Below are 26,110 nucleotides of genomic sequence, written 5' to 3'. Positions count from 1 at the left end.
TTCAGCCTTGGATCACAGGGGGTGGCCATAGTGGAGGGTCTGGGTGGGGGGAACGGGGACTCATGACTGACCTAAGACTGGTGACAGTCACTGCCCCCAGTGACACCCACTCCTCCCTCTACTCGGCCTTAACGGCCCATCCCGGAAGTCTGCCAGGGGAAAGAGTCAGACTCCTCTGCTGCTCTGCCTGACGCTAAGCAGCAAAATCCATCACAGAGTACCTGCTGCAGGACCACAGACCCGAGAGTGGACGGACAGTGGCTGGCCTTCATCAAGCGAGGTGCGGGGACAGTGAAGGACAAACTCATGATAAGCAAGCGGATGTGGGACAAGGCTCCAAGAGTAAGTGGTGAAGGGAGGGAGCATTGGGGCCGCTCGGTCCTCTGATGAGATCAGTGGGGCGCTCTGTGGGCGCACATTATCACCCCACATTGGGGCTTCACAGTATAAACCTGCAAGCATAACTACTAGGGTCCCCAGAGACCCCTGCTTCCTCCAGTAGTGGGGTGGGGGAGTCCTTACACAGAGTAGGGTCTTACATCCTGTGGGACCACACACAAAAACGTAGTAATGCCTGGTCTAAATGGATCACACTTTAGGGCACCACCCACAAGAAGCATATTTGGGAATCTATACACGTATATGTATATACACACGCTCTTTCCTCTCCCCTCACCCCACCTCCACAGCACAGGCCCCCAGTGCAGGTACTGGCCACCCTGGCAGAACTGTGATTCCCCTGTGGCCACCAGGAGCTAGGTGCCTCTCACTGGCTGGCTGCCTGCCTGCCCACCAGCCTGCTAACCTCAGACCTGGACCCCAGGGAGTCTCCTAGTCAGTGCCACACCAATTTGCTGGGTCTGGCTCCCCTCCAGCTACCCAGGTCTCAATCGATCCCCTAATAACTCGATCCATTATGTCGGAGCAGGATTCTTGGAAACCGGCAGAAAAAGGAAGCACTCAGAACCGTTTGAGTCATTTTTTTTTAAAACTAACAATGGGGCATCTCTCCCCTCCCCAGCGTGGCAAGCTGTACTGCCTCTGCGTGTTCTAGAAGGTGCTGTGCGATGTTCTGGAAGGGGCTAGATACCCTTGCCAGGAGAGGTGGGTCAGGATTGTCTTGTGCAGAGCAGGGTCTTCCTAACGGAGCAAGTGAGCGCTGGGCCCACACCAACTCTCAACCATCAAGGCTGGCTGGCCCTGTGGCTCTGGCTACCCACAGCTGGGGAATCCTGGTGCTATCCCCCTCCCTGGGAGCCAGGGAGACACCCACACACACACCCGCAAATGGGAGGATGAGCTCAATTTACACTTGGCTGTGGGAGTGTGTTACTCATGGCTCCTCGGCTCCTCACAGTCAGTACGTACACCCCAGGGTCCATCACCTAACAAAGAGGGAGGGAAGCTGTGTCCAGCCCTCTCTGTGGCCTCAGAAACCTAAGGTGACACAGCCAGGCCTAAAAACCCAACATGCAGAAGCAGAGACATGGTGATGGGGGGTGGCACTCAGTCTACAAAAATATCAGAGAATTCTCTGCGGCATGGCAGCATGAATCCTTCCTCCCATGCCTTGTTCCTCCACCAGACCAGATGGCGGAGACCCCATAGATTGACAAGCAATGCCCTTGCTTCCACTGAATCTGTGTTTAGAAAAAAAACAGTCATTTTTTTTGTGAAAGAATGTATTAACACACAAGGTGTTATTTTTAATGGGGTTTTAAAGTGAACTGGTCAGTCAGGAGTTTTTCATTTCCCAGTTTTAAGATTTATTTTTAAATTGTGCAAGTGTGTATCTGTACCTATGTGTAGGTATGCATATGTGCCCATGTGTAGGTATATGTGTCTGTGCCCATGTGTAGGTATGTGTGTCTGTGCCTATGTGTAGGTATGTGTGTATGTGTCTGTGCCCATGTGTAGGTATATGTGTCTGTGCCTATGTTTAGGTATGTGTATCTGTGCCTATGTGTAGGTATGTGTGTCTGTGCCTATGTGTAGGTATGCGTCTGTGCCCATGTGTAGGTATATGTGTATGTGTCTGTGCCCATGTGTAGGTATGTGTGTCTGTGCCCATGTGTAGGTATGTGTGTCTGTGCCCATGTGTAGGTATGTGTGTCTGTATCTGTGTGTAGGTATGCGTCTGTGCCCATGTGTAGGTATATGTGTATGTGTCTGTGCCCATGTGTAGGTATGTGTGTCTGTGCCTATGTGTAGGTATATGTGTCTGTGCCCATGTGTAGGTATATGTGTCTGTGCCCATGTGTAGGTATAAGTGTCTGTGCCCATGTGTAGGTATATGTGTCTGTGCCCATGTGTAGGTATATGTACAAGTGCATTTGCCCTTGGAGCGCAGAGGGGTCGAATACCACGGAGCTGGAATTACAAGTTGTTGATTGTGAGCACCCGATATGGATGCTGGGAACCAAACTTGGGTCCTCTGCAAGGGTAATCACGCTCAGCAACTAATACTGAGTCATCTCTCTAGCCCCTAAATTTCAAAGTTTTTAAACATCATTAGGATAAACCATCAGGACCTCATGGGCCCTCATTCACCTGCGTTTCCTGACAGGGTCCTGAGACCCCTTGTGTATGACAGCCACTGTCTCGAGGGCTGGAGAGCAGGTGCAACCTTGCCAGAGAACACAGGCTCAGACATGAGGGCCCCATTTACTCTAGCCAACTTCCAAACACTGCCCCTCTTGGTACCAGCAGAGACCCCCCCCCCCCAACTTCCCACTATGAGCCACTATACTCATTCATCTACAGCCTTAGAACATAAACTCAGTAATTCTAGCAGCTCGATACAACATCCCCAGAGGTCTCCATACTGCTCTAGGCAGCTGGATCCCCTCCTTCAGACAGCAGTCACTCAGCAGGATGTCCCTAGGCGATCCCTGAGGTCTGGCCTGTGGTTGGCCAGGCTGACGACCTGGGCTCTGCTTTACCCCAGGAGTTGGTGAGTCTCACATGTAACATCCTTTGGGCTCCAAGATGACCCCCAGGGGACAAGGAGCACCAGTCTGGGCTACTGGTGAGCTACACAAACTAAGAATTCTAAATGGGGTGTCAGGCTGCATGCTGTTCACCAGTGCAGCCCCTGTGGGATGGCTGCCTGTCTGTCCCCATGGCAGAAGTAGAAAGCAGGCTACAAGGATGACGGCTGCTTTAATAATAAATTGCTTAATTAGGGAACCTCCGGGCTCCCATGAGGAGCCAGCGCAGTGTGGAGCACCAGCTTGAGAGATGTTACCTGCTGTTCCCACATCTTGGGGATCCCCCCTCATGCCAAGGAGCTGATGCTGCAAGACTCAGCATTCACTCTAGGTACAACCCTGCCAACATCCCACAGAGAGGCAGGCCATGCCACAGTGCAAGAGCTACCCTGGTAGGAAGAGAGCTGGGAGGATGGCCTAGAATGGGCATCTCCTAAGATGAGATAGTTACCCTAGGCCTACATGTGGCTCCAGGCTCTACCTGGTAAGATGGATGAGGGAAAACCCAGGGCTAGCAAGTGGCCCCTCCAAACACCGAGACACCCCTGTCCACCCCAGCATGGTTTCAGCCACACCTGCTGCAACTGAACCCAGAGAGAGGGGATCTGCCAAGTGGCAAATGTGAGGGGATGCAGGACCTGGGCCAGCCGGGCCAAGGGGACTGACTAGAAACCACTGTCCTCCCCACCCCCGCCACCTCGAGGCTTCTCCTGGTATCATTTCCCTGACCATAGCCTGAGAAATTCCCACAGGTGTGGACCATCCCTTACCACCTTTTCTGATGTGAAGTTCACTGTGAATGATAGAAACGAGGTGGAGGGGTTCAGGGACCCCACTTCACACCTTGCTCTGCCTGTCCCTCTGCAAGAATGGCTTGAAATGGATGGTGTGGACCAAGACGTCCAGTAGCTACGGCGCTGACGTCAGAATTTTAGGATGGAAGACAGTGAAAATGAGCACTAAGTGTGGCGGGTCACAGGCTACCTGAGCCTGGATCCCTGCAGGCTGGGAGGAGTCAGCCTCACAGAGAAGGAAACCCCAGCACACCCAATTCCCGGCTTCAAGGTGCAGATTTTACTTCAGAAGCTTCCATTAGTCTCTGCAGGGTAGTTAAAGGGCTGTGACGGGGCCGCTGGTCCTACGGGCAGGAATCCACAACACACAGGCAGGTTGTAAGGCTCATGAGCACCTTGTCCTTGAACCCTGGGGCCCCTCCTCTCCAGTGACCCCAGTCACAGAGGCCTCCAAGGGAAAAAAATCTGGGCTATGCAAAGAAAAGTAGACATGAAGGATACCCCACAGAGTAGGGGGACTCCAGGAGATCACCAAGAGAGGGAATACCAGGTTGGCTTATAGGGGAAGGGCTAGGTTAGGTTAAAGACCTAGAGAGGGGTGATGGGACGGGAGAGCCTCTGCTCTGGATGAATCTGTGGGTATTCTAAGGGTGGAGCTAAGATGGACACAGGGACTATGCAGCCCTTAACAGCATCTATCAGTCTGTGCTTCTACTTCATCAGGGCCAGGGACACCTGAGTCTTGGCTCCTGGATCACTGGGCGGTGTCATGATTCCCAGGCAAGGTTCCTCTGGATTCTCCTGTATGGTCTCTGAACAAGTTTTGGCCACAAACACACATGTACACACAGGAGAAGAGGGAGGCAAGCGGCCAAGACCTAGTCCCTGCTGTCTTGGAGGATCAAGCTGTGGGTCCTACTTACAAGGGCCCCCACTCTCTCCCTGTAGCCTCCTATAAGCCCGGGTGGCTGGGCAGGGGTGGAAGTAGCACCCTCCCCCCTTGGCTGACATGGCAACCAGGAAGACAGCCCAGGGCCCCATCAGAGCACTTCTTGCAGAATGTATTTCCTAATTAAAGTCAAGCCGTCAGCATCAATCCTCAAGCGGTCCTTGTAGCTCATAAAGGAGCCAAGTGTGGTGGTCAGTGAGGGGTTCCCTGCTGCCCATTTCCGTTCCTGTCTCCCCAGGAGGGAGCTGAATGCATCCAGTGCTGCTGCCAGATTCTGCTCCCTGCCCTGTGGCTCCACCCAGGCAGCCGGGCTGGCAGGCCAGTCTGGCCACAGCATGACCTCAGATCCCCATCCCAAAGAGGCCTAGACCATGTGGGGAAGGGGCTGCCCCTCACAGAGAGGGCTCTGTGGTCCGACATGGAAGAAAGTGGTGCTCCCTAACCTGGGGACCCCTGCAGAGCTGGTGAAAATACTTGCAGCTGCCAGGGGTGGGGGCTAAGGGCCAGGCTCTGCCTCGGTAGTTCCCCCCACCCCGACACACACCCCGGGGGACCCTGAAACCTCCAGACAGCTGGAAGCAGAGTGTGGTGAAGAGGGGGGGACTGAGGAGCAGGCAGAGACTCCAGCCCAGCACATAAACAGTCTAAATTAGGAATGAAAACATCCCGAAGCCAATCCCAGCTACCATCACCGGGCAGGGTGTATTTCAAAGGAATAGGAAAAACATCTCTGCCTCAAGTCCTAAACTCCCCAGGATGATTCTAGCATGGTGACCAGGGGCATCTATGCCCATACACACGTGCATGGACACAGTCCTATGTGCACATGGACAGCTCACCCAAAGCTCACCCACCCAAGGGACAAGGACAGGCTTGCCAGGGAGACACAAAAAGTCTCCCCTGGACAGACTGGGCAGGGCTGTCCCAAGTCCCTCATACCCACAGCAGTCAAGACTATTCTGTGGCTTCCTGCCAAGCCCAACCCCCACACTGCGGCTTTAGCCCAGCTCCTGGTTTCCAGGGAAAGAAGACCCAAGGCTTGGGATGCTCCCACCCTGTCCTGTGACCGGGGCTACCAGACCTGGCTGTGCTTCTCCAGGAGAGAAGCCAGGGTGAACACCAGGCAAGAGGAACCCTAAGCAGATGGAGGGGGAGGGGCAGCACTGGGAACATGACACTCTTCTGACTGGGCTGTGGCTTTTGCAGCCCAAGTTCCAGAGCAGATGGCAGCGGATGGAGCTTCTGCATCCCTCGGCCACATCCTGTCTTGCCTTCCTGAACTGAACACCTGCAACACTGCTCCCATGGGATCAGGGAGAAGCCCCTGGGAGGGAGAGAGCTCTTTGGTAGAGCTCAGACAGAGGGGCAGCCAGTACCTCTGGGATCCAGGCTGAGGACCGGAGCTTCACCAGGGGTTACCTATGGGTCCATAAGCAGGCTCAACCAGGCAAATCTTATGATGTCACAGGGGTTGAGGGTCACCCAGCCTGGTCCCTCTCCCTAGGTTGACTCCAGGTCAGGAGTGAAGGAAAGTTGCTTCCTGGGTTGGGGGCCAAGCAGGGCCCTACTCAAACCCCTGACATCCAAAGGGGCTCCATGATCTAATCTTCTGGACTATGTGTCATGTCTGACACTGCCTCATAGGCCTGTCTCGTAGCCATCTGACTGGCTGCCGTTTTTTTCCCTAACACAAAGCCAGAAACCCAAGCCCATGACAACCAGCACGCGTCAGAAGACACGAGTCTTGGGACACATAGTCTAGCAATGGAGACTCAGCCTCCAAACCAGGCCAACCCTCAGAACCCAGGTGGCCAAGGGACATGAGACTTGGTCCCAACACCATCAGCTGCCACTATGGCCATCAGCTCAGCTCTGAATCCACCAACATACCGCAATGCTGAAAGACTGCTCGAGTGGGCACCCCAGCCACGGGGGTCATGCTGCTGCAGTGCCTAAAAACGAGGGATTCTGCTGGTGTCTTCAAATTGTAGTAGGTATTGGGCTCCTGCTCACCCACGAGTTCAAGTCTGGTCTAGCCTCCTGCCACATCTATCCACCCAATTCTCCAAGGCTCACACACAGGCCCAAAACCCACCAAGGCAGGCACTAGCTATTCAGGCTCTGCACCACGGAGCAGAAGCAACTCCACTGAGAAGAGCCTAGGAGATTATAAGCACACCTCTGAGTGTGTCTGAGCGTGTTTCCAGAGATGACTAAGTCAGGGTATGCTTGGTGTGTGGGCAGCCCCGTCCCAGTCAGGGGACCTGAAAGGAAGAGGAGAAGCCGGGCCGAGATGCTGATGCACAAGCTCTTTCCGCTTCCTGGCCTTCTTTTCCACATACTCCCTGGATCTCCCGCTGGAAGTAGTGGCGTCAGCTGACCATGGACCGAACTTTTGAAACCATGGACCAAAATCAGTCTTTCTGCTCAATTTGTTTCCTCTCAGCTATTTGCCACAGAGACAAGAAACTAATTCATGCAGGGGCCACAGAGATCCTGGATATAAAGAGGTGACATGCTTGCTTACTCCTGGAGACTGAAGCAGAGCCTAGCATTGCGTGGAGGTGTGGTACGCTCTGGCCCCTCCCCCACACCATCTTCCTCTTCTACCATGTCTTAGACCAACAAGCCGAAGCTGGGAGAGGTCTGCCTGCAGCCGCTCACACCCTCCTATCGGTTTCCTCGTATGTGACCATCCCTTGCCTGGATGCCCCTACAGGATGCCCTGAGAACACAGGCTGGCAGGAAGGAGGGTTAGCCACTGGTACACAGCTAGATCAGTGGCCAGTAGTCAGCTCAAGAAGAGATCACTGGAAGAGAAGCTGAGTAGCTCAGGCCCATGCTTGGGGTTATGTTTCTGAGTAGCACAGAACCTTCCTTTGTCCTCTCACAGATGCTACTCAACTATTTACTGAATACCCAAGCCCTTGAACTCAAGGTTCTTCAGCTGCCCCCATGAACTAGCTGCAGGCAGGCTGAACCCTCACGACAGCTCTCCAGACCCTGAGACTCTAGCCCTGGCCTAATCTATGATCACCTGGTGGGCAGAACACTAGGATTCAGGATGGCCTATGGTCTCTCCAAAGCCAGCAGGGCTCCATCAAGCTGCTAACCGGGGGCGAGTAAGGCTGTGCCCTTGGTGGGCGGCATCTATGCCCAAGTGTCATCTCATGAGTCCTGTTTTAGGCCTAGGCGCACCCTTACTGCTGGGGTACTTCAGTGTGGGCATGCTAACCTACCCAATCCGCATAGAATCCTCGCTCTAGCAAAGCCTGAGACACCATATCTGTTCTCCGTATCTTGGGGATCCCATGTGTGGCCCTAGAGAAAGGATGATGCTCCAGGGAGCCTGGTGGTGCTGGGAACAGCAAGGATCACACAGTAAGAGATAGCTTTATGTAAGCATAAGCGGGCAGCTGGCTCCTGGGGCCAGGCCGGTAAACCAGGAGCTGGCTGGGGATTAGTGACAGGCGTTGCCACAGCAACCTAAGGAGAAGGAAGCATGCCTGGTCTGAGCATAGCTCAGCCTTGCTCTAGCTCCACAAAGGTAAGAGGAAACCCCAGAGATTCATTAGCAACAGGTTACCATGGCAACTGCACCAAGCTCATTAATAATTTTTTTTTTTATTCCAAGTGTGGGTGTTGAAATCCTCCCGAGAATGAAGGGAGGGACGGATGCAGAGCAAACACACGCGCCAGCTACTCCTACCCGTGGCCCAGACACCACCTGACAGTAACACCTGTTCCCACCCCAACTGCAAGCCAGGACCTAACCTTCCTAGCAGGCGGCAGTCAAGCTCAGGGACCACAGCCAAGACCCCTATTTCGGACCCACTAGATAGGCTACCACACCCAGGAGATGCCACACGTCTTGTCTTGGCACCTGGGGCCCAGACTCATAGGTGGGATAAGTGGGGGTTGTTTTGGGAAAGCCTTGGTAGTTTTTCCTGTGACCAAACAAATGTTCCTACGTGACCCACCAGTTCTGCTAGTATCTACCCAGGAAGACCAAACCCAGGGATTCACATCGGATCCCAAACCTGTCCATTCTCTGCAGCACTTTCAGCCACAGGTAGAATCACCTGGACACCTGGTGGCCCGTGAGCACAAAAAGCTCCACCTGAACCTTGGCCTAGTGCCCGTAAGAGAAAACCTTTGGGCACTGGGGCCTGCTACAGTGAGACCAAACCTCAAAACCAGACGGCTCACGGTACTCCATCACCAACACATGCAAACATGTGATCCCACTACATGGCACCTCCAGAAAGGGGACAGTGGATGCAGAAGGTGGTCAGCAGAGACGGCATGGGCATGGTAAGAAGCGCTCCGAAGCACACCGCGGCCGTGGCTGCTCAAGCCGAAGACCAGGGTGACAAACACCCGCTGTACACTCACAAAAGTGCAAGCAGCGTTGGGGTCAGCCTACTGGTTCCAGGCCCTGCGTGGTAGCTGCTGCTGTCTTCGCTGAGCCTCTGGACCCCTGGGTAGAACACACAGGGGCTTGGTGAGGTGAACAGGACGCAGACCCTTGGACATCGCATGTGCCACGCAGGCTCCTGCCTTCTGCTCTGGACCACTGACTAAAGACCACTGATTTCTGGGACAACCTGGGCCAGCAAAAACTTGGCAACATTGAGGGGCACACAGCAAACTCCACAAGTTTATTACATCTACACTGGCTCCCAGACCACCTCATGGGCTAAAATGTGCTTTCTTGTCCCCAGTGCCACTCAGATCACTAAAAGCTTGATGTCCCCTTTCTCAGTCCTTTCCAGGCCATGAGAAAGCAGCAAATAACAAGAGATCCCCGCCGATACTCCTAAGAGCCTCTTGGTAGACACTCAGAATCAGGAACATGTCCTTTCCATCACTACGAAGACAGGGGAGCGGCCACAGAGATATGGTAATGCATGAATTAAAAGGCAAAGATCAGGAGCTGTTTACAGCCTGTGCCACAGCCACTCACACCCCACGCTGTAACAACAGCCCAGTGGGCCAGGCCCAGACAGCCAATTTCCTAATTAGAAGCCACGAGCCCGCCCATGCACAGGGCACAGTGCAGCCCATTCTTTCCCAGCAAATGAGAAGAAATCCGCCTTCATCCTAACGCTTGAAGGAAAAGGCTTTTTTTTGGGGAGGGGGCACTGGCCTGGTATCAGGGTGAAGCAGTCAGGGCTATAGTCAGTGTGCACCTTGAGAAGGGTGGTACATACTGCCACCTGGGGATGGAGTTGGGGGACACAGAGTGAATGACAAGGACTTGGGCATGAGAAGGGATGGGGTGAGCTAAAGGCTTATCCCCCTGGCTCTGCCAATTCCCAAGGCCGATGCTCCAGTGCCGGGGTACCAAGCACTCCCCCCAAGATACCCTACTAAACCAGTCCTCGGAAGGTAAGACACTCCACCCCTTCCCGGGGCACACCCAGGCTCCTCTTGTGGTTTCAGGCTGGGTGGACCTTGCTCCATTTGCTTGGTGACCCAGAGGCCAGTGCTGAGAAACAGGCAAGGTTCTGGGATCTCATGGAAGAATAAGGCAGCAGACCCAGCTTTGGAGACAAACACCATGGCCTGGTATCTGCTACCAGTTTGGTGAGCCTTTGTTCCCAGGTCCCTCTGACACACTTGTTTCCATGGCACTGTCTGACTTAGGGAACATTCCTCTCGATGGTGGCACTGGGGATGCAGTGGCATGAGGGAGTCATTCTTGAGCAGTGGCCTCCCCGCATAGAGAGCTGCCTTCGCTACAACAAACAATCTGCCCCACGTTAAGTCTTCAGGGGTTCCCTCCTCACCAACCCATCAGTACGACCCACCCTGGTATCAATGGAGAGCGTTTCACATCCTAGACCCCCATGGAACAAACCTCCTGGGGTTCGCAGCCTTGGAGGGCACTTCTGGTAGACACATAGGGACAAGGCCGTGACCCTGCAAGGAGAGGAAGCCATTAACTTCCACAAGATGGGCAAACACCAGGGAACTGGAGTGACCCATACTTAGAAACTCAACTGGGGCCATGAGCCCCCAAGCCTCCAGGCCTCCTAGCCCTGGGCTACAAGTGGCCCACACCAGTCACAGACAACACAAACAAACCCCAAACCAACCAACCATGCTGCACAAGGTCCTGTCTACAGGGCTCAGGACTATCTCACAGAAGGGGGGCTGGGAGGTCTCTTACACAGGAACAAGGAAGAATCAGTACCAACATGGGTGTGTCACCCACCACCTGGTCCCACCATGGTTCCCTCAGAGGATAAGGTGGGGAGGCAGCAGCTAGTCCACACCTCTACCCAGGACTCATGCCAGGGTGGGTGAGGGGAACGAGTTACCAGCAGTCCCAGGGCTGGGAGAGGGGCAGAGCTTGGCAGGGACTATCCACATGAGCCATACTGTAGACAAGTAAACTCATGAGGCTCCATGGGTGGGGGAGGCCACATCACACTCAGGTAGATCACGATGACCAATACAGTCTGCTGTTCACCTCACAGGATAGGAACTAAGGTGTTCCAGGTGGGTACCATTTTACCAGGCTAGGCACCAGAGGCTTCCCTGGACCAGGCAGGGTCTGAAGAGCTAACCGGAGATCAGAGGATCCCATACCCTGGAGGATGAAGGCCAGCGATGTCCACACTACGTAACTAAAGTCCCCTAAACTAAAGTACTTGGGGTGAGGTCATCCGATTCCAAAGACTCCAGATAGAGCTCAGCTGTTGGAGGCATGCCTAGCATGCCCACAGTCTGAGCCCCACTAACTCATAAACTAGGCACGGTGAGCCCAGACCTATGATCCCAGCACTAGGAGATGGAGGCAGAAAATCAAAAGTTCAAGGTCATCCTCAGTTGTGTGTAGTCAAGGCCAGCCTGGGCCACAAGAGATTCTGTCTCAAAACAAAAACCCTGAGTGTTCCTGCAGATAACAGTATGCCCCTAAGCCTGACGATGGAGTTTGACCTCCGAGACCTACATGATCCAAGAAGAGAACTGGCTCCTAAAAGTTGTCCTCTGACCTCATACACAAAATATAAAAATCCCGAAACCTGGATTTCAAATAAAAACCACCTTTATTTTATGTTTCAGTTACTTTCTGGATGGTTTCATTTTCATCTTTTGGTGGAATACTAGTTTCACAGGGCACCCCAGAGTTTCCTCCAGCAGCAAGACCCAGCCCCAGGGCTGACCTGTATCACCCACAAACAGCACCGGAGAAGCTAGGCATGCCTGCATCCACTCCAGCACCCCTCCTATGAAACTGGCCTGGAAAATGGCCACACGGCCTCTGCACCATGGGACAAGGAACCCACTTGGCCCCTCACGTCCACATTAATGTGGAAGCTGCTGAGTGACAGAGACGGCGTAGGAGGATCTGAAGACCTGGCACGGCTGGTGGCAGTTTCAGGATACCTGCAGGTCCATCTAGTCACTACAGTGATACAGCAGAGACCGAGGCTGCCACCACTCCAGAAGGACTGGAGGAAAATGTCTTATGGGAAGTGTCCTATGGGCGGGCACCCTGCGCCTTGCTGAGTCTGTGGTGTGGGATGTGGGTGGGATGCAGCACACGCTAACAGTCACAGCAGAGGCTCAGCCAGCCTTAGGCACATCCAGGGCAAGGGCAGGAGACACTGGGCTTCCCTCAGCAGCCCGGGAAGAGCCTGTCCATTTTAATGAGGCACTAATGCAGGCTGACTCACCGGCCGTCGGCCAGAGGCTGGACTGGTGTCTGCTACCAAAGACAAAGAGACATGATAGGGACACTGCCGTGTGGTCCCCACGGCCCTCATGCCTCTGTGCCTTCCTGAGATCAGTGGTAGGGCATCTGGGCAGGGTCACTGTTTCTACATCAGATCAGACTGCTCTGCACAGGACACTCATCAGGCATCCCAGGACTAAAATTCTTAGCCTGGGAAGACAGCAGGAAGGTCCTGCTGAAAAGCAGACACCCTTATACTACTCCAATCCCAGGCGCTCCATCCTCTTCAGATGCACACCTGGGCCGTTCCACATTGAAGATAGGGCCTCGATTTTTCTAAACGGGGGTGTAGGCCCTTAACTTACAGGCTACCTCTCCTGCTTGAAACACAGAACAGAGAGGTTGGACATGAACCCCAAGGACACAGAAGTCTTGAGGGTCAGTTATCTTCAAGGCCACTAGCCAGGAGGTGCCCAGAGGACCACACTCCCACAGAATAATCACAAGTATCCAAGGGTCTCACTTGCAGGCCACAGCTGCTCCCTGCAGTCATCCCTGCTCATACCCACCCCATGCCGCCCTAGCTTGATCAATGACCTATCCAGGGGTCGTCCTTAACAGAGCAGGGCCTGAGTGTCTCCTGGAGGCACTGAGAGAAACATAATGGTCCATAATGTACTTCCCAGTACTCTTGGAGCAGGGTGCAGCTTCAGATGAGAGTGGTCTCCTCCCTGGCCATCTGTGGGCACTACTCCTCTCCATAGACACCAAGAGGGAAACGGCCCTGTTTCTCTGGGGACAGATGCAAAAGCTAGAGGCGGCTAACATCCAAGACCTTAGGGGCCACATTTCTGGGAACCTGAACACCAGCTTTCACAGACAAATGGGTTCATCTGTTTCCACGGCTCTGCTCAGAAGCAGCAGAAAGGCTCCTGACAGAGACCACCAAGATGGAGAGAGGGTTGAGGAACCCAGGGGAGCCTCAGCAGGCTCCTGTTGTGGGCAGAGTGGATGCTCTGTTTCTACACTCAAGACTCCCATTGTGGGCTGACCTGCAAGGGCAGCTTCAACAAAGCCCTTGGGCTGGATGAAAGTGGCTCAGAGCTGCCTGGGGATCTCCCCACAAACACACCAGACACCTGCTGTAGCCTCTGGGAGGGGCCTCTGACCAGAACAGAAAGCCTCATGCATGGTCCACCTGGCAAACCAGGCAGTCAGAATGACCGATTTCATGGCTGATTTTCTCCTCTCCCTAGGTGGCCCCCCCCTTGTCTTGAGAGCCTGACCCCGAGCATTTGATTTATCCCAAGCGGCCACCTCCAGTTAGCACATCACAGCCTGCTGCCCTAGCCAGGCAGAACTGCTCATCTCCCTCCAGGGGCGGGCCATGCTATGTGGGAAAGGTTCATTCAGGCGTGCATGCATAGAAGGGCACACTCACAGCCACATGGGCAAGCGTGCCACCAGCTGGGCTAGAGTTCTATGTGATGGAGGAAGGTCATTGGCTAATAAAGGAACTGCCTTGGCCCATTTTATTGGTTGAAAGATAGGTGGGAGGAGTAGGCAGAACAGGACGCTGGGAGGAAGAGGAAGTGAGCTCAGTCTCAAGAGCTCTTCTCTCTGGAGCAGACGCCTGAGAGAGACGCCATGCCCCGCTCCTGGGATGAAGCTCCGACCCAGGATGGACATAGGCTAGAATCTTCCTGGTAAGCGCATCTTGGGGTGCTACACACAGATTATTAGAAATGGGTTAGGCAAAATATGAGAATTAGCCCATAAGAGGCTAGAGCTAGTGGGCCAAGCAGCGTTTAAATGAATACAGTTTGTGTGTTGTTATTTCGGGGCATAAGCTAGCAGGCAGCCAGGGTGTTGGGGACGCAGCCCCACCGCTCCTATTACAACATCTATGGCCCTGTAAAAAGCACCACAGGCCAGTGGCCTCAAACAACAGAAACTTACTCCTGTCTCAATATGGGCCAAAAGTCCCCAGTCCAGGCCTCAACAGGGACTGCCTGTCTCCAAGGCTCTGGGGAGGCTGTGCTTGGCCTTCTAGACCTCCTGGTGTTAGTGACGGTCCTTGTATTGTATGCCTGTGGCCACACTGCTCCAGTCTCCCTCACAGTTGTCACACAGCCTGTCCACAGACTCCCAACCTACCTTCAGCTCAACTAATTACATCTGGAAATACCCCAGTGCCAGAGAGGGGTGGCTGCACATTCCACTGGCCACAGACTATGAAGGGGACAATGCTCAGCCCAGCACAGCAACTGAAACATTATGTATATAGCCTCCCTTGCTACTTAGCTGGGCGCCATAGGACCACAGGGAATAAAACCAGGGCCCGAGCAGTGATCTGTCCACAGAAACAATGCAATTTTGGTGCCCCCTCAAAGGTTTCACTACTTTCCTGAAAACCCACTGACCCATCCATCCCTTCTCTCACCAAGTCTGATGCTGCACACCCCAGTACTGGCCAACACATCAGGGCCCAGGGAACCCGGGTGCTGCTTAGCACTGGGGCTGGGAGTGGTCCCAGAGGATGGAGCCTGTGCCCACCAGCCAGAGCTACTACTAAATACCTGCTGCACTAGCCCTGTGTCCAACAAACCTGGCAATCAGCCTTCAGCCCTGCACCACATCCAGCCATTGCACCTTCCCAGCTACTCTATCCACATAGGCATCAGAGGCAACTGGGTTGCTAACCTTCCTGCAGCTACAGGGACCCAAGAAATTCCAGCTCCCTCAACTGTAAAGGCTACTGTCCCCTCAGAGTCAGGGAACCTCCTTTAGTTGTGTGCCTGTGAAAGGCCCAGAGGTAACCCCCACCCAATACTAGGGGCTCTGCCAGGAAGAGAATGGTAAAGAGAAGGATCAGAACAAAGTGGGGTGGCCAGGGCAATCAGCTCTTATGCCCTTACAGCCCCTTCCTCAGGTCCCTGCTGCACCAACCTGGAGCCTGGCCTGGGGAGGGGACGGCACTAACACAGTCCAGAGGGAAGAGGACAGGATAACCGAGCCAATCACTGTGCCTGCCAGGAACATCCTGTGTGCTGCCAGGGTCAGGCCGTAGCAGGCTGCAGCATTCATCCATTTAAACACAGCCGAGCAGAGACTGTGGTCCCAGGATTGGCCTGTTACTCCTCTCTAAGCAGGTCCTCTCCCTACTGTCTGCTGCAGGTCTGGCCAGCTAAGAGGCTGAGGCTTCATGCTGGATTCATGCTAATAAAACATTGACTCTTCACCTAATGCTCACATACAAGGAACCTATTTTTGTGCCATGGTTACTTCCCTCATGGAAAAAACACAGAAGAACTAAGGGACGCAAACAGCAAAGGGTGAAGGAATCTGGCTGGGCCAGGCAGGGCTGCGGCGTTGCACACGGGTCTCTTATCAGGAGGCGGTGGGTATGGGTGCAGGCATCAAGTTTGATGGATCCCTTCAGAGACTGGGCAGTCGGAGGAACTGCTCTAATCTTAAGTCAGCCCCTAACTTTTGGAGCATAAGGGAGGCTTCCAAGTCTACTTTCCAACTTTGCCAAAGGCTTGGGTAGCCTATGTGTGAAAAGGAGTCCTCTGGGGCCCCTAAAATCCCCCTGTAGCCAAGACCAGCCTGTGCTGGGCCAGGAGGGGCTGACTGTCCAGGGCTTCTCTATCCAAGGCTCACACGTCCTAGTGCCAGAATCAGTTAAGAGTATTTATAGAGACTGCATTCCCCAGTCCAGCACCTAATTCGGCATATTCCTAGGTAACAGTGATATCTGCCCCTGCCGCCAGGACCCCAATCTCCCTGTTAACCTGTGGCTCATGTCTTCTTCCTGCCAGCCACAGTGCCTAGAGGGATTTGAGAAGCCAGAGATGCCAGCCCTGGCAACCACGTGGCAGCAGAGGCTCAAGTCTCTTCCTGAGAAAACGGTGAGTGGCTTGAGCAGCAAGTCTAGATCATTCCAGGCAGGCGCAGCGCTCTGGGTATGATGCCCAGACCTTGTGCCAACTCTCCTGAGCAGATGGGGCTTTATTCCTCGTCCCTGGCCCCCTGGACTTCATCCTATCTGGGTCTTTGTTTCCCTAACTCTGATCAAGGATCCTGCCCTACACCACAACACAAAGTATATGACCCATATCACACCTTGTTTCTGCCCAGAACTGGGGCCACCCTTTAATCTCAGGTTTGGAAATGTAACCTGGGCCCGCATTTGTTAAGGGAGCTCCGAGTTAGGCCAGGACTGATTCCTCTATAAGAAGAGAGAAGGTTAACAGCCTAGCAAGTGGGGAAGGAACATTCTGAGTCAGGTTCTGAGCGCTGCTGCCCCTTCCCCAGCAGGCTCAGCTCAGCACCAGGGCCGACATCTGCATAAACAAAGGTAACAGATTTGCGTGCCTGACCTTGACTGCTCAAGACCGAGGATTGGACTTGGCCACAGGCCACTGCTCTGGATTCATCTGTTTGACAGGCCACCCCATCCCCCGCATTCTTCCACATCCTGACCCTGAATGGGGCGTCTGCCAGCAGTTCTGGGAGCCAGGCCCACTGCATATGAGGAAGCAAAGAGAGCTCCCGGACCACCCTGCATGCTCCTGCAGGCCACAGAGACACCCACAGCCTGCCTTAGTGGCTTACTCTACCAGCCTAGAGCTGAGGTGGCTAAGCATGCTATCCAGGCCAAGTCTCCAAAGTATGAGGGCACCAGCACCCACATCTCACCCTCTGTCCTGCATTCTCTGCCCTGCAGTGCCCTTATATTCCAGGCTTACCTCTATTTCCCACCAAGCTGGGTTCCAACACTGCCCTCTTACCAAGGAACACACTAGATTCCCAAGTCAAAGCTGGCCTAGCCACCCCTTTGATATCCCAAGTCTCCACCTCATCTCACACCCCACCCTTCTGACATCAGGCTCTGGGGATCCAGAACCCTTTCCACCATATTCCCCTTCACTTACTCCAGGAGCAGAACCATGGCACTTGTTGGCCAGTCTGGTCCTGCTATTGGCCTCCTCTCACAAAGACTCAGTGGTCACCAAGTAGCTACCATATTCCTAGTCCTCCAGCAGCCTTTAGTCTGGACTCCGTACCCTCCAAAGGGCCCCACCTGCCACAGGCATGAGGATAGCTGGATTCTGGATTGGTTCTGGGGAGACCTTTGCCACAGGTATTAGGAGGCCCTCCCCTTATAATTGCTTACGACACAGAGGTTCCAAGGATTCATCAGGGAAAGTGCTCACGGACAAGGGTGGCAGAGCCTGCCATGGTCCCCATGTGACCAGTGGCCCAGCTCTTGTGTCCACTTGAGGTGCTGGGACTATCAGAAAGAAGTGCTAGGTTTGGTCAAGCCCAGAGGTGGTCAGGATTAGGAACATGCAGGGTAAGGCCTGGTAAAAGGAGCCACCAACCCTGGTTGCCAGTCTGCGGATGGAAAATGCGTTGGTTATGAAGGTAATGCTTCCATTAGTAGAGCAGGACTGTCAGTCCACTGGGACACTGTATGGTGGCCTTGACAGCGCCAACAAATCCAAACCCCACTAAGGTAACACAGCCATTCCTGAGCCACACAAGCAGGTCTGGGAGGCACAGTTCCTGCCAGAGCGGAGCCTATCTAGAGTAAGACACCTACCTCCACTCCTTCCTTGTGGGCACTGAAGCCTTATGTGTACTCTACAGGCCTTCAGCAGGACATGCTCGGCCTCACTGGCATCATGCCCATTTCGTGGTGGGATGAGACGAGAAAGGTGACATCACACGGGTGTGTGAACCTGCCACCTCCTTGATGAGGCTATGAATGACTCCGCAACACAAGTTTGGGAGACATCCATCTGATGGCACTTTCCAAGATCTCCCTTCCATCTACAGCTCTCAGTAATGATGCCTCCCGGGTCCCAAATGAGCCCCAGAGCCATGGGATGCCTTCACCCAGACCCGGCCATGAATCAGCACACGCTCCAGATTCCCACCTGGTGGATGTTAGCTAGCAGCTTCAAAGGTGTGGAGTGTATGGCCTGCAACTCTTCTCCCAACAACGACCTGCACAAACCGCATGTTCCTCTCTAGGGCCTTAGTGAAGGCTGACTCCTGGAAGGCTGGGCCAGCTTCTCTAGGTAGACATAGGAAATCAATTTTCCTCTGGTCCACATCCCACAATCCTAACTGGGTGAGAGTGGTGGACATTAAAGGAAATAGCAGGCCAGTTCAACCAGGCCAGTCAGAGTCTCCAGAGTCCGTAGAGGCAGACACGGACAGTTAACAGTAGGAGAAAGACCCAGCAAGGTACCAGGTTATGGACAGACTGGCTAGGGAGGGAGCAATGACTCCTACCTAAGATTCAAGAACCCTAAAAGGACCCCCACGAAACCACAATGTTCCTCAGGCAGGTCAGGCCAGCCAAGGTCACAGAAGCCTATGCTACTTAATTTAATATCCGGGCTCAGAATTCAGGCCCAGGAGTCCCTAGAGGCCCACTGACCACCGTGCACCCTCCCCCCAGCAATCAAGACAGTTCAGTTTTCCTGAGAGCCAGCTCGTGGATGGCCTGAAACAGCAGAGATGGGCCGATCATTCTCAAACACAGGATCCAGGGCAAGGACAAAGGACTGGCCCTTCAAAACCAGTACCCTGTGAGTTCCCACTGGGGACATGCATGCTAGAGTGAGCCAGGTACTGGCAGCCACCCTGAAGCACTGTGCCCTTGGATACATCTCAAAGTATCCCTTTAAAAAAATGTCATAAGGACTTAGGCTTGTCTAACCAGGGACATAACAAATGTATGAGCTTCCAGGCTGGGCCCAAGCAGCCCCTCTTCACCTGCATGACCTTGCTATGTCCTTCATCCTTCGTTGGTGACTTGAGGGTTTGGTGCCTGTTGTGGGGAAGGAGAGGTTAAGGGGGGTGGGGCTCCTAATGACTCTCACTTCTGAACACCCAGGTTCCTCCTAGATTCTAAACAACCATAGCTCACTTTCCTTGATGACACAGACAGCCGGGTGCCCACTCCGGAGCTTCCTACCCCCTGGGAGGCCCCACCCTCCCTTGCTGGGACAGGCAGCTGCACTGCAGGCAGTTCTGGGTCAGGAGCCTGGGGTGGGGTGGGGAAGCCAGGGCAGAACATAACCCAGCGGAGCAGGCTACAACACACGGGTCCCACCCACCTTCCTCTATAAATAAGCCTGTGTAGGAGAAACAGCACTCTCCCCAAAAGTTCCAGCCCGATTGTATTTTTAAAGAGCAAACTAAATCAATAAAGACAAAGGCTGTCCTTGGAGGCTCCTTTGCCACAGGGATGGGAGATACCATCCACACAGAACCAGGACCATATGTACATCGGTACCATGGCTAGCTGTGTGAGAGTTCCAGAAAGGTCCGGGACTGGGAGAAAGTACTTCCCTATGTTCCAGGAGCCAATAGAAGTCCAGCTATGGTAGGCAGGCATCAGCAGGGAGGCAGCGCTGCTTCTCACCTGAGCAGAGCTGATTCCTGCTTTGGAGTTTACCCTCTGAGAAAGACACACTATGTCTACCTGCAGGGGAGAACTAAGGCCCAGGAAACACCCTCAAGCCACAGGGCACCACACAGTTGCTTGTAAAACCCTGGCCATGCCAATCACCCATGGTTCCCCTATCTCATACAAAGCCACCCCCTCCCAACTCTCAGGAATGTAAAGAGCCTCAAAGAGCTTAGAAAGCCTCGGCCCACATTGGGCTTCCCCAGTAAGCTGATCCCCCGCCTGTCCAGGCGGGCAGCTTATTTTAGGATCTCCTTGAGGCCCAGGTTCACTCCCCTACTCCAGAGCCTGGCATCTGCTGGGGGGTCAGACCCATCCCCATGAGGCCAGAGCACTAATGAACCCACTCCAGTGACAGATGCAGAGTGCTGACCGGGCTCAAGAAGCTCAGAAACCAGCTCATTGTAGGGTGTTTCCCTAGCTTGGGGATACTCAGAATTCACCCCTAGTTTTCTGGAGCAGGAGAACCGAGCTGTGTCTGGAGATAAACATAGCAAGAAGACGGTGGGTGTGTCGGGGTTGCTGCAAACAGCCAGCAGCTCCACAACAGGGATGAACTTGAGGGTAGGAGGAATAAGACCCACCTCTCTCCCCTTGGTGGCATCACCTGCAGGGACAGCCTGGCATTCTCTTCCCCAGCTGAGAGCTCTCCTCATCTTCCTGCCCTCTCCTCCAGGGCTGGTAACACCTGAGTCTCTCCTAAGACAACAAGGGCATCTTCCACTTCAGGTTCACAAAGTCGGCTTGGGCCAGGTGGCATTGCCAGCTCCACAGTCCTTGAGAGCTCACTCTACCTCCATGAGCCATCCCATCCCCACCTTCCGTGCACACAGCAACACAAACAACCTTGTTAGAAGTCCTCGGGGACGCACAGCAGCCCGGAGAACCAGGGTCTGCCTCACACTACTATGTAGCCAGGTCCTGGTGGATAGAATAAGTTTAAGTCCACGCCAGTCTCCCCCTAGTTTGTACAGCCTTGCAAAGAAAACTGAAGCATAAACACAGGGCTGCCCTTTATCCCCTTTCCCCAGGGTCCACAATAGCACTCTCCAATGGCCTACCACCTCCCCCAGCCACACCACCTCTCCACCTAAGTCAAGTTTAGATCTTGCCGAGGGGACAAACGGACAGCTGATACACAAGGTCACCCTTTTTCTGCAGAGAGGGCCAGTCAACCCAGAGAATGCCCACCGCCGGCACCACAGTCAACTGCACAGGACAAAGGCAGCAGGCACTGAAGCCCAAGATGGCTCAGAGTAGGCCACAGCCGTAGCCCCGGGACCACCATCCTCTTTTATAAGCAGAGAAAAATCTGACTCACCCAGTGTTTGGATTGGAGTTAAAAGAAACATGGGCTTTATTACTTTTTTTGGTACAGATTTCTCTTTTGTATTTAATATTTATACAGTTAAACACACAAGGTAGAGAAACATATACACACATTGCTCATTTTGCCTCTGTCTCCGACTCTGCTGAAGAGTGTTTATGGGCCTGTGTCAACTCCCCTTGGCCCTCCACCCGACCAGCCCAGGAAGGAAGCAGGAGCACCTACCACCCAGCCAGCCTACCCTAGTGACCAGCTCCGAGGAGTTGCTGGGGTGGGGGTGGGGTAGGCAATACGAGGCATGATTTCAGCTCCTCTTCAGAGACCTCCAGGGCAGTCTCCAAAGGCCACCTTCTGGGGGCCAGAAGCCTCTTTTTGCACCCCAGAAATGCCTCCAGTACCGACCCAACCCTGTTCTGGAAGCTTCTCTGAAAGTCCGTGTGTGCCCTTGGGGCCAAGAGGGGGAAAAAGGCACAATCCTGTCTTCTCTAGCCAGGCAACTGTGAAAAAGGGGGTCGGGTTCAAAGCTAGCTGCCTCCCTGTGCCCCCACCACCAGCCGCGCAAGACTTAAATCAGCCCCTGAATGGACTTCAGCCTGGAAGAGTGAGTTCTCAACCAACATCACTGTCTCTTCGTAGAAAAGAACTAGGGACCAACCCTGCCCGGTATGCAGCGCCCACAGAGCAGGTGGAAAACTTTCTCCCCTCCCAGCCTCCAGCGAGGGTCTTCACACAGGCTCAAGTGTTCGTTTGGAAAGGCTCAAGTGTTCGTTTGGAAAAACAGGCGGGTATCCCCTCCTCCCCGCACCACGTAAGACGCCAAGAGTTAATAACTACCTTTCTTTCCCTCCCGAGCAGGCGGTATCCCCGCTGCTTCAGCCCATACTCTCCCGTTCCAAGATGCCTCTGAACCCAGATCCCTCTGGCGAATTCCCAGGCGTACCCCAACCACCTCTGAGAAGAACACTGCCCTCGCAACCCTACCCAGCCCGCGCCGGATACCAGAAGCCGGGATTCACAGAGCGTACGGAGGGAAAGTCCCACACCCCAGTCCCCCGCCAACCCTGTAAGGATATGGGTTACAAACCAGTCGGAGGCACCAGCTGCGCGGCCGCGTGGTTTGCCCAAGGCAGAAGAAGACCGTGGCCGCCAGTGCCGGGTATGGGACGGGCTGTTCCTCGTCGGCGCCCAGGTCCGCACCACACTCGGTCGCTGGGCTCTCAGGAGCCAACACGCCGGACCCGGATCCTCGCTGCTCCTCGCGCCCCGGCGCCCCAGGGCTCGCTGGGGAAGCCCTCGCCGGCGCTGCAGGGGCCGGAGGCGAAGCGCCCAGGGGAACCCGGACCTCGTCCGCGGCCAGCGTGCCCTCGGTCATGGTGGCAGAGAGCAGCACCTGCGGAGAGAGGGCAGGCGGTGACCCTGGCCCAGGAACGACGCCCCCGCCCCGCCTCGGGCGGAGCGGAGCTGCGGGAACAGCCGCGGCCGCCGGGATGTCTTTGTCTCTCCTTATTAGAGACAAATGCGCCCCCCGCCCCCTCCCGCCGGCAAAGGCTGGCAGCCCCACCCCCAAGGCCCAGGCGAAGGACTGCGGGAACCTGAGGGGCTCTGCACCTACAGAGCTCAAGTTCAAAGGGTCCCAGGCGCGCAGTAAGCGCGCGTACCCGCCGCGTCTCACCTCGCTCCGGTGGCCAGCGGCGTCCCCGCGGGCATCGCCCGGGTGGCGCTGTCACTGGGGACCCAGCCCAGAGCCCGGAGCTGGGCCAGTACCGCCGCCTTGGCCCGCGCCCCCGGCCCACCAGGCACCAGCTCTCGCGGAGACTCTGGCTCCGGCTCGCCCAGCAGCAGCAACGGTGTCCCGATGCGGAAAACCGCTAAATGCACGGCGGGGCGGGCGCAGACCGCGGCACGGGCCGGGGGCGCGGCCGAGCCGGAGAGGGAGCGAGCGAGCCCTGGAGCTTGTCCGCGCACAGCGCAGGAAACTTCGGAGTGAGCAGTGGCGGGGGGGCGGGGCGGCGGGGGCGCCCATGGGGCGGGGCCAGCGCGGCCGGGGCGGGCCGGGGGCGACCCGCAGGGACCAGGATAGGGACCGAGGGTGGGCGGGGGGTCATCAACTCGGCCCGCCCCCACCCAAGACGCACGCTATCCCACGATCCCCTGTTCCGTTCTTCTCCGATGCCCGTATCCCGCCTGCCCCAAGTCCTGGACTGGGCGAACCCGGTCCGCGCCCCCCTTCCCGACCTCTCCTCCCGCCCCATACCGTCTCGCGGGAGAGCACGGCAGCAGGGGGCGCTCGTAGAGATGCTCGGTCGAGGGGCGGGGGAAGCGGCGCCAACGTCCTTCCCCGCCCCCACTGCGGGGGCGCGGAGCCGGCGGGGACCCCCTCCTTTCCTCGCGCGCCGCCCCTTCCCTTTGCTGCTAGGGTCGGCTAGGGGGCGGGGCTCAGCAGGCGTGGGAGGCACGCCGTGACCATGTCAGCCAGGCGCGTGCCCTTCCCCCACCGCGTGTGTCTTGGGTGTGCCGGGGCGCCAGTGTCCTGGAGCGCGTGGGCGACTTGGGGCGCGATGCACGACGTAACACCAATAGTCCTGGGGCAGTCCAGGTGCTCCGGTATGCAGCTCCCCGACACTCCATCCAGTTTCCTCAAACTTGCCGTTGCCCATCCCCCCCCCCCCTCTCGTGGGGACTGGGGCGCACGGAAGGACCTGGTGAAGGAGTGCAAACCGAATGGCGCCTCCCAGCACCCGAGGGCGCCCAGAGGGTATACCCTGATCATATCGCTGAATCCCTCCATACTCTGGGATTGTAAGACCCTTATCCCAAGAAGGCATGAGCAGGGGGCCGCACCCCCTCTTCCACTGAAGGTATGCAGGGATTTTTGCTTTCTCACAATTACTACTCCAGGGTCATAAAATTCCAGCTCCTAGGTGTATAACCACTCAAATTTCAACCGACAAGGGGCTCTTTCACCTCTACTTCAGGCTGTTATTGGGTATGATCACTCCTGTCCAAGACAAAGAGCAAGCCTCCTTCTCTCTGCCCTGGGGCAGCTAGCCTCTTTGGAGAGCCAGAGCTACATAGCAACCCCGGACCTGGATGGGCCCCTGGCAGGGTGGGCTGCAGAGAAGTTGAGTTTTCCATGTGTGGTTCTGGAACTTTGGGAGGGTCTCACACCTGGGCCTGGGAAGGGCACAAGCTGGAGGAAGGTGATGGCAGGCAAGAGCTGTGTCCTCTGTATACAGGTCCAGGCGGGGCAGTCCCCTGGGCCCAGCAGCACCTCATCTTGTATATGTGAACTTTTCAAGAAAAGGAAAACATTTATTCTATTTTAATGCCCCTGCTTACCAGTGGGTGACTGTGGCTCGTAATTAAGGTCCTCAAAGAGCAATTAAGGACCTAGCCACCCAGGAGAGGGACCAGGAGAGCCTAGAGCCTTGAATGCAGCCTAGAAAATTGCAGACGAGAGGGGGCAGACCGTGCCAAAGCAGGGTACTGAACAAGGTTCCCGGGAAGCCTGCCACTTTCCTTAAGCCCCTTGTTAAAGGTTAAGATGAAGTGCAAGATTCAGTGGTGGTTTGCTTGAAAAGTGGCTGGAGGCCGATTGGGTGTCAGGCCCTGACCGGAGGTGAAAGAAAGCACAATTGAGGAGATCACTATAAATCTTACCCTTGTCTCCGGGAACTTCCTTCCAGTGGGAGACCGGCTCTGAACAAGTGGATGGATGGAAGAGACAAGTATCTGCTGGCCAGAGCAAGTGCCTCGGAGGTCGAGATGGATTTCTGGAGGATAAGGAACGGAGAATCTGAGATCTCTCCAGTATCATGGCCCCTATGCAAGGGCTCTCTGGAAACAGGATGGCTGGGGAGTGGTGGCACATGACCCAAGCGGGAGGCATGCTTGCGGAGGGCAGCTGTCAGATGGAAGGAAAGGCCCAGAGCTGATTTTCTCCATGGCCCCATGGAGTGTGGAGGTAGCTTCGTATACCCTAGATTTGAAGGCTGTCACACCCATCTCTGTTAGACTCCGCTGTCCAAATTCCTATAGAAGGGAAAGGGCCCCTGACTTCTTATGTTCCTATATGTATGACTGAGCGATTTCCCTCACCCTGGCTGTGGACTTTTGAACCATTAAAAGTGAGCCAGGTGGTGGTGGCGCACGCCTTTAATCCCAACACTGGGGAGGCGGAGGCAGGTGGATCTCTGTGAGTTCGAGGTCAGCCTGGTCTACAAAGCAAGTTCCAGGACAGCTAGGACTATTATACAGAGAAACCCTGAGTCGGAAAACCAACCAAACGAAAAATGCCCACAGCCAGCAGGACCCAGAGCCCATTTTCGGACCAGATGCAGAGGCACCTACAGTGTGACTTAACACCTTGGGGAACTTCTCCCCATGTCTCCTCCCCCCTCCGCTCTGTCACGTCTTCTGAAGACCTACTGTCCCTGGGATGGTACTCCACCTGCTCAGTATCCTGTGGCAGTGGTCATTCACTGTGGCCTTCCACACCTGAGCACCCATTAGCCCAAGATAATGTCCGCTTTGCTGCAGGGGGTGAGCACGTCCACGTGACACAGACTTGCCTCCAGGAGAGGAAATGAAAAGCAGACACTGCTCAGATATGAGATGAGAAAATCAGGTTCAGAACAATGAACACATAATACTTTCACGTGGCGAGCAAGGAATGAGAGAGACAAGCATAGGACAACATGGAAGTTGGCGTTTAAATTGTTTAATTAAACCGTACAGAGTGTTCGAATGCATTTTAAAAATCCTCCAGGCCTCTGGAAGATTTGTTTCTGCTTTTTGCTATTTCCTGTGTGTGTGTGTGTGTGTGTGTGTGTGTGCGCGCGCGCGCGTGCACAGAGCTACTGCTCAACAGAGCT

At 55.0% G+C, this 26,110-nt stretch overlaps 1 protein-coding gene across 6 annotated transcripts in view; it reads right to left on the bottom strand.

Annotated features, from left to right (window-relative positions):
• Positions 1–23,087, bottom strand: part of Cacna1h (calcium voltage-gated channel subunit alpha1 H) — a 58,934-nt gene extending 35,847 nt beyond the window's left edge. For 2 of the 6 annotated variants that reach the window (XM_041675817.1, XM_041675818.1), the window contains exons 1-2: positions 22,909–23,087; positions 22,310–22,626 (exon numbers count right to left, since the gene is read on the bottom strand). In XM_041675817.1, the coding sequence (XP_041531751.1) occupies positions 22,310–22,608 (299 nt within the window). In that variant the 5' untranslated portion in view covers positions 22,609–22,626; positions 22,909–23,087. The remainder of the gene's footprint in view (positions 1–22,309; positions 22,627–22,908) is intronic. The other 4 variants (XM_041675813.1, XM_041675816.1, XM_041675815.1 and 1 more) reach the window with 3 other exon arrangements.
• Between the last annotated feature and the right edge of the window lie 3,023 nt (positions 23,088–26,110).

This window comes from Microtus oregoni, unplaced genomic scaffold (assembly GCF_018167655.1).
Source record: "Microtus oregoni isolate MIOR12 unplaced genomic scaffold, Mior012 000027F_ref0000203, whole genome shotgun sequence".
NCBI classification, from domain to species: domain Eukaryota; kingdom Metazoa; phylum Chordata; class Mammalia; order Rodentia; family Cricetidae; genus Microtus; species Microtus oregoni.
Note: the sequence above shows the minus strand (reverse complement) of the source record. Positions and strands in the feature narration are given on the sequence as shown.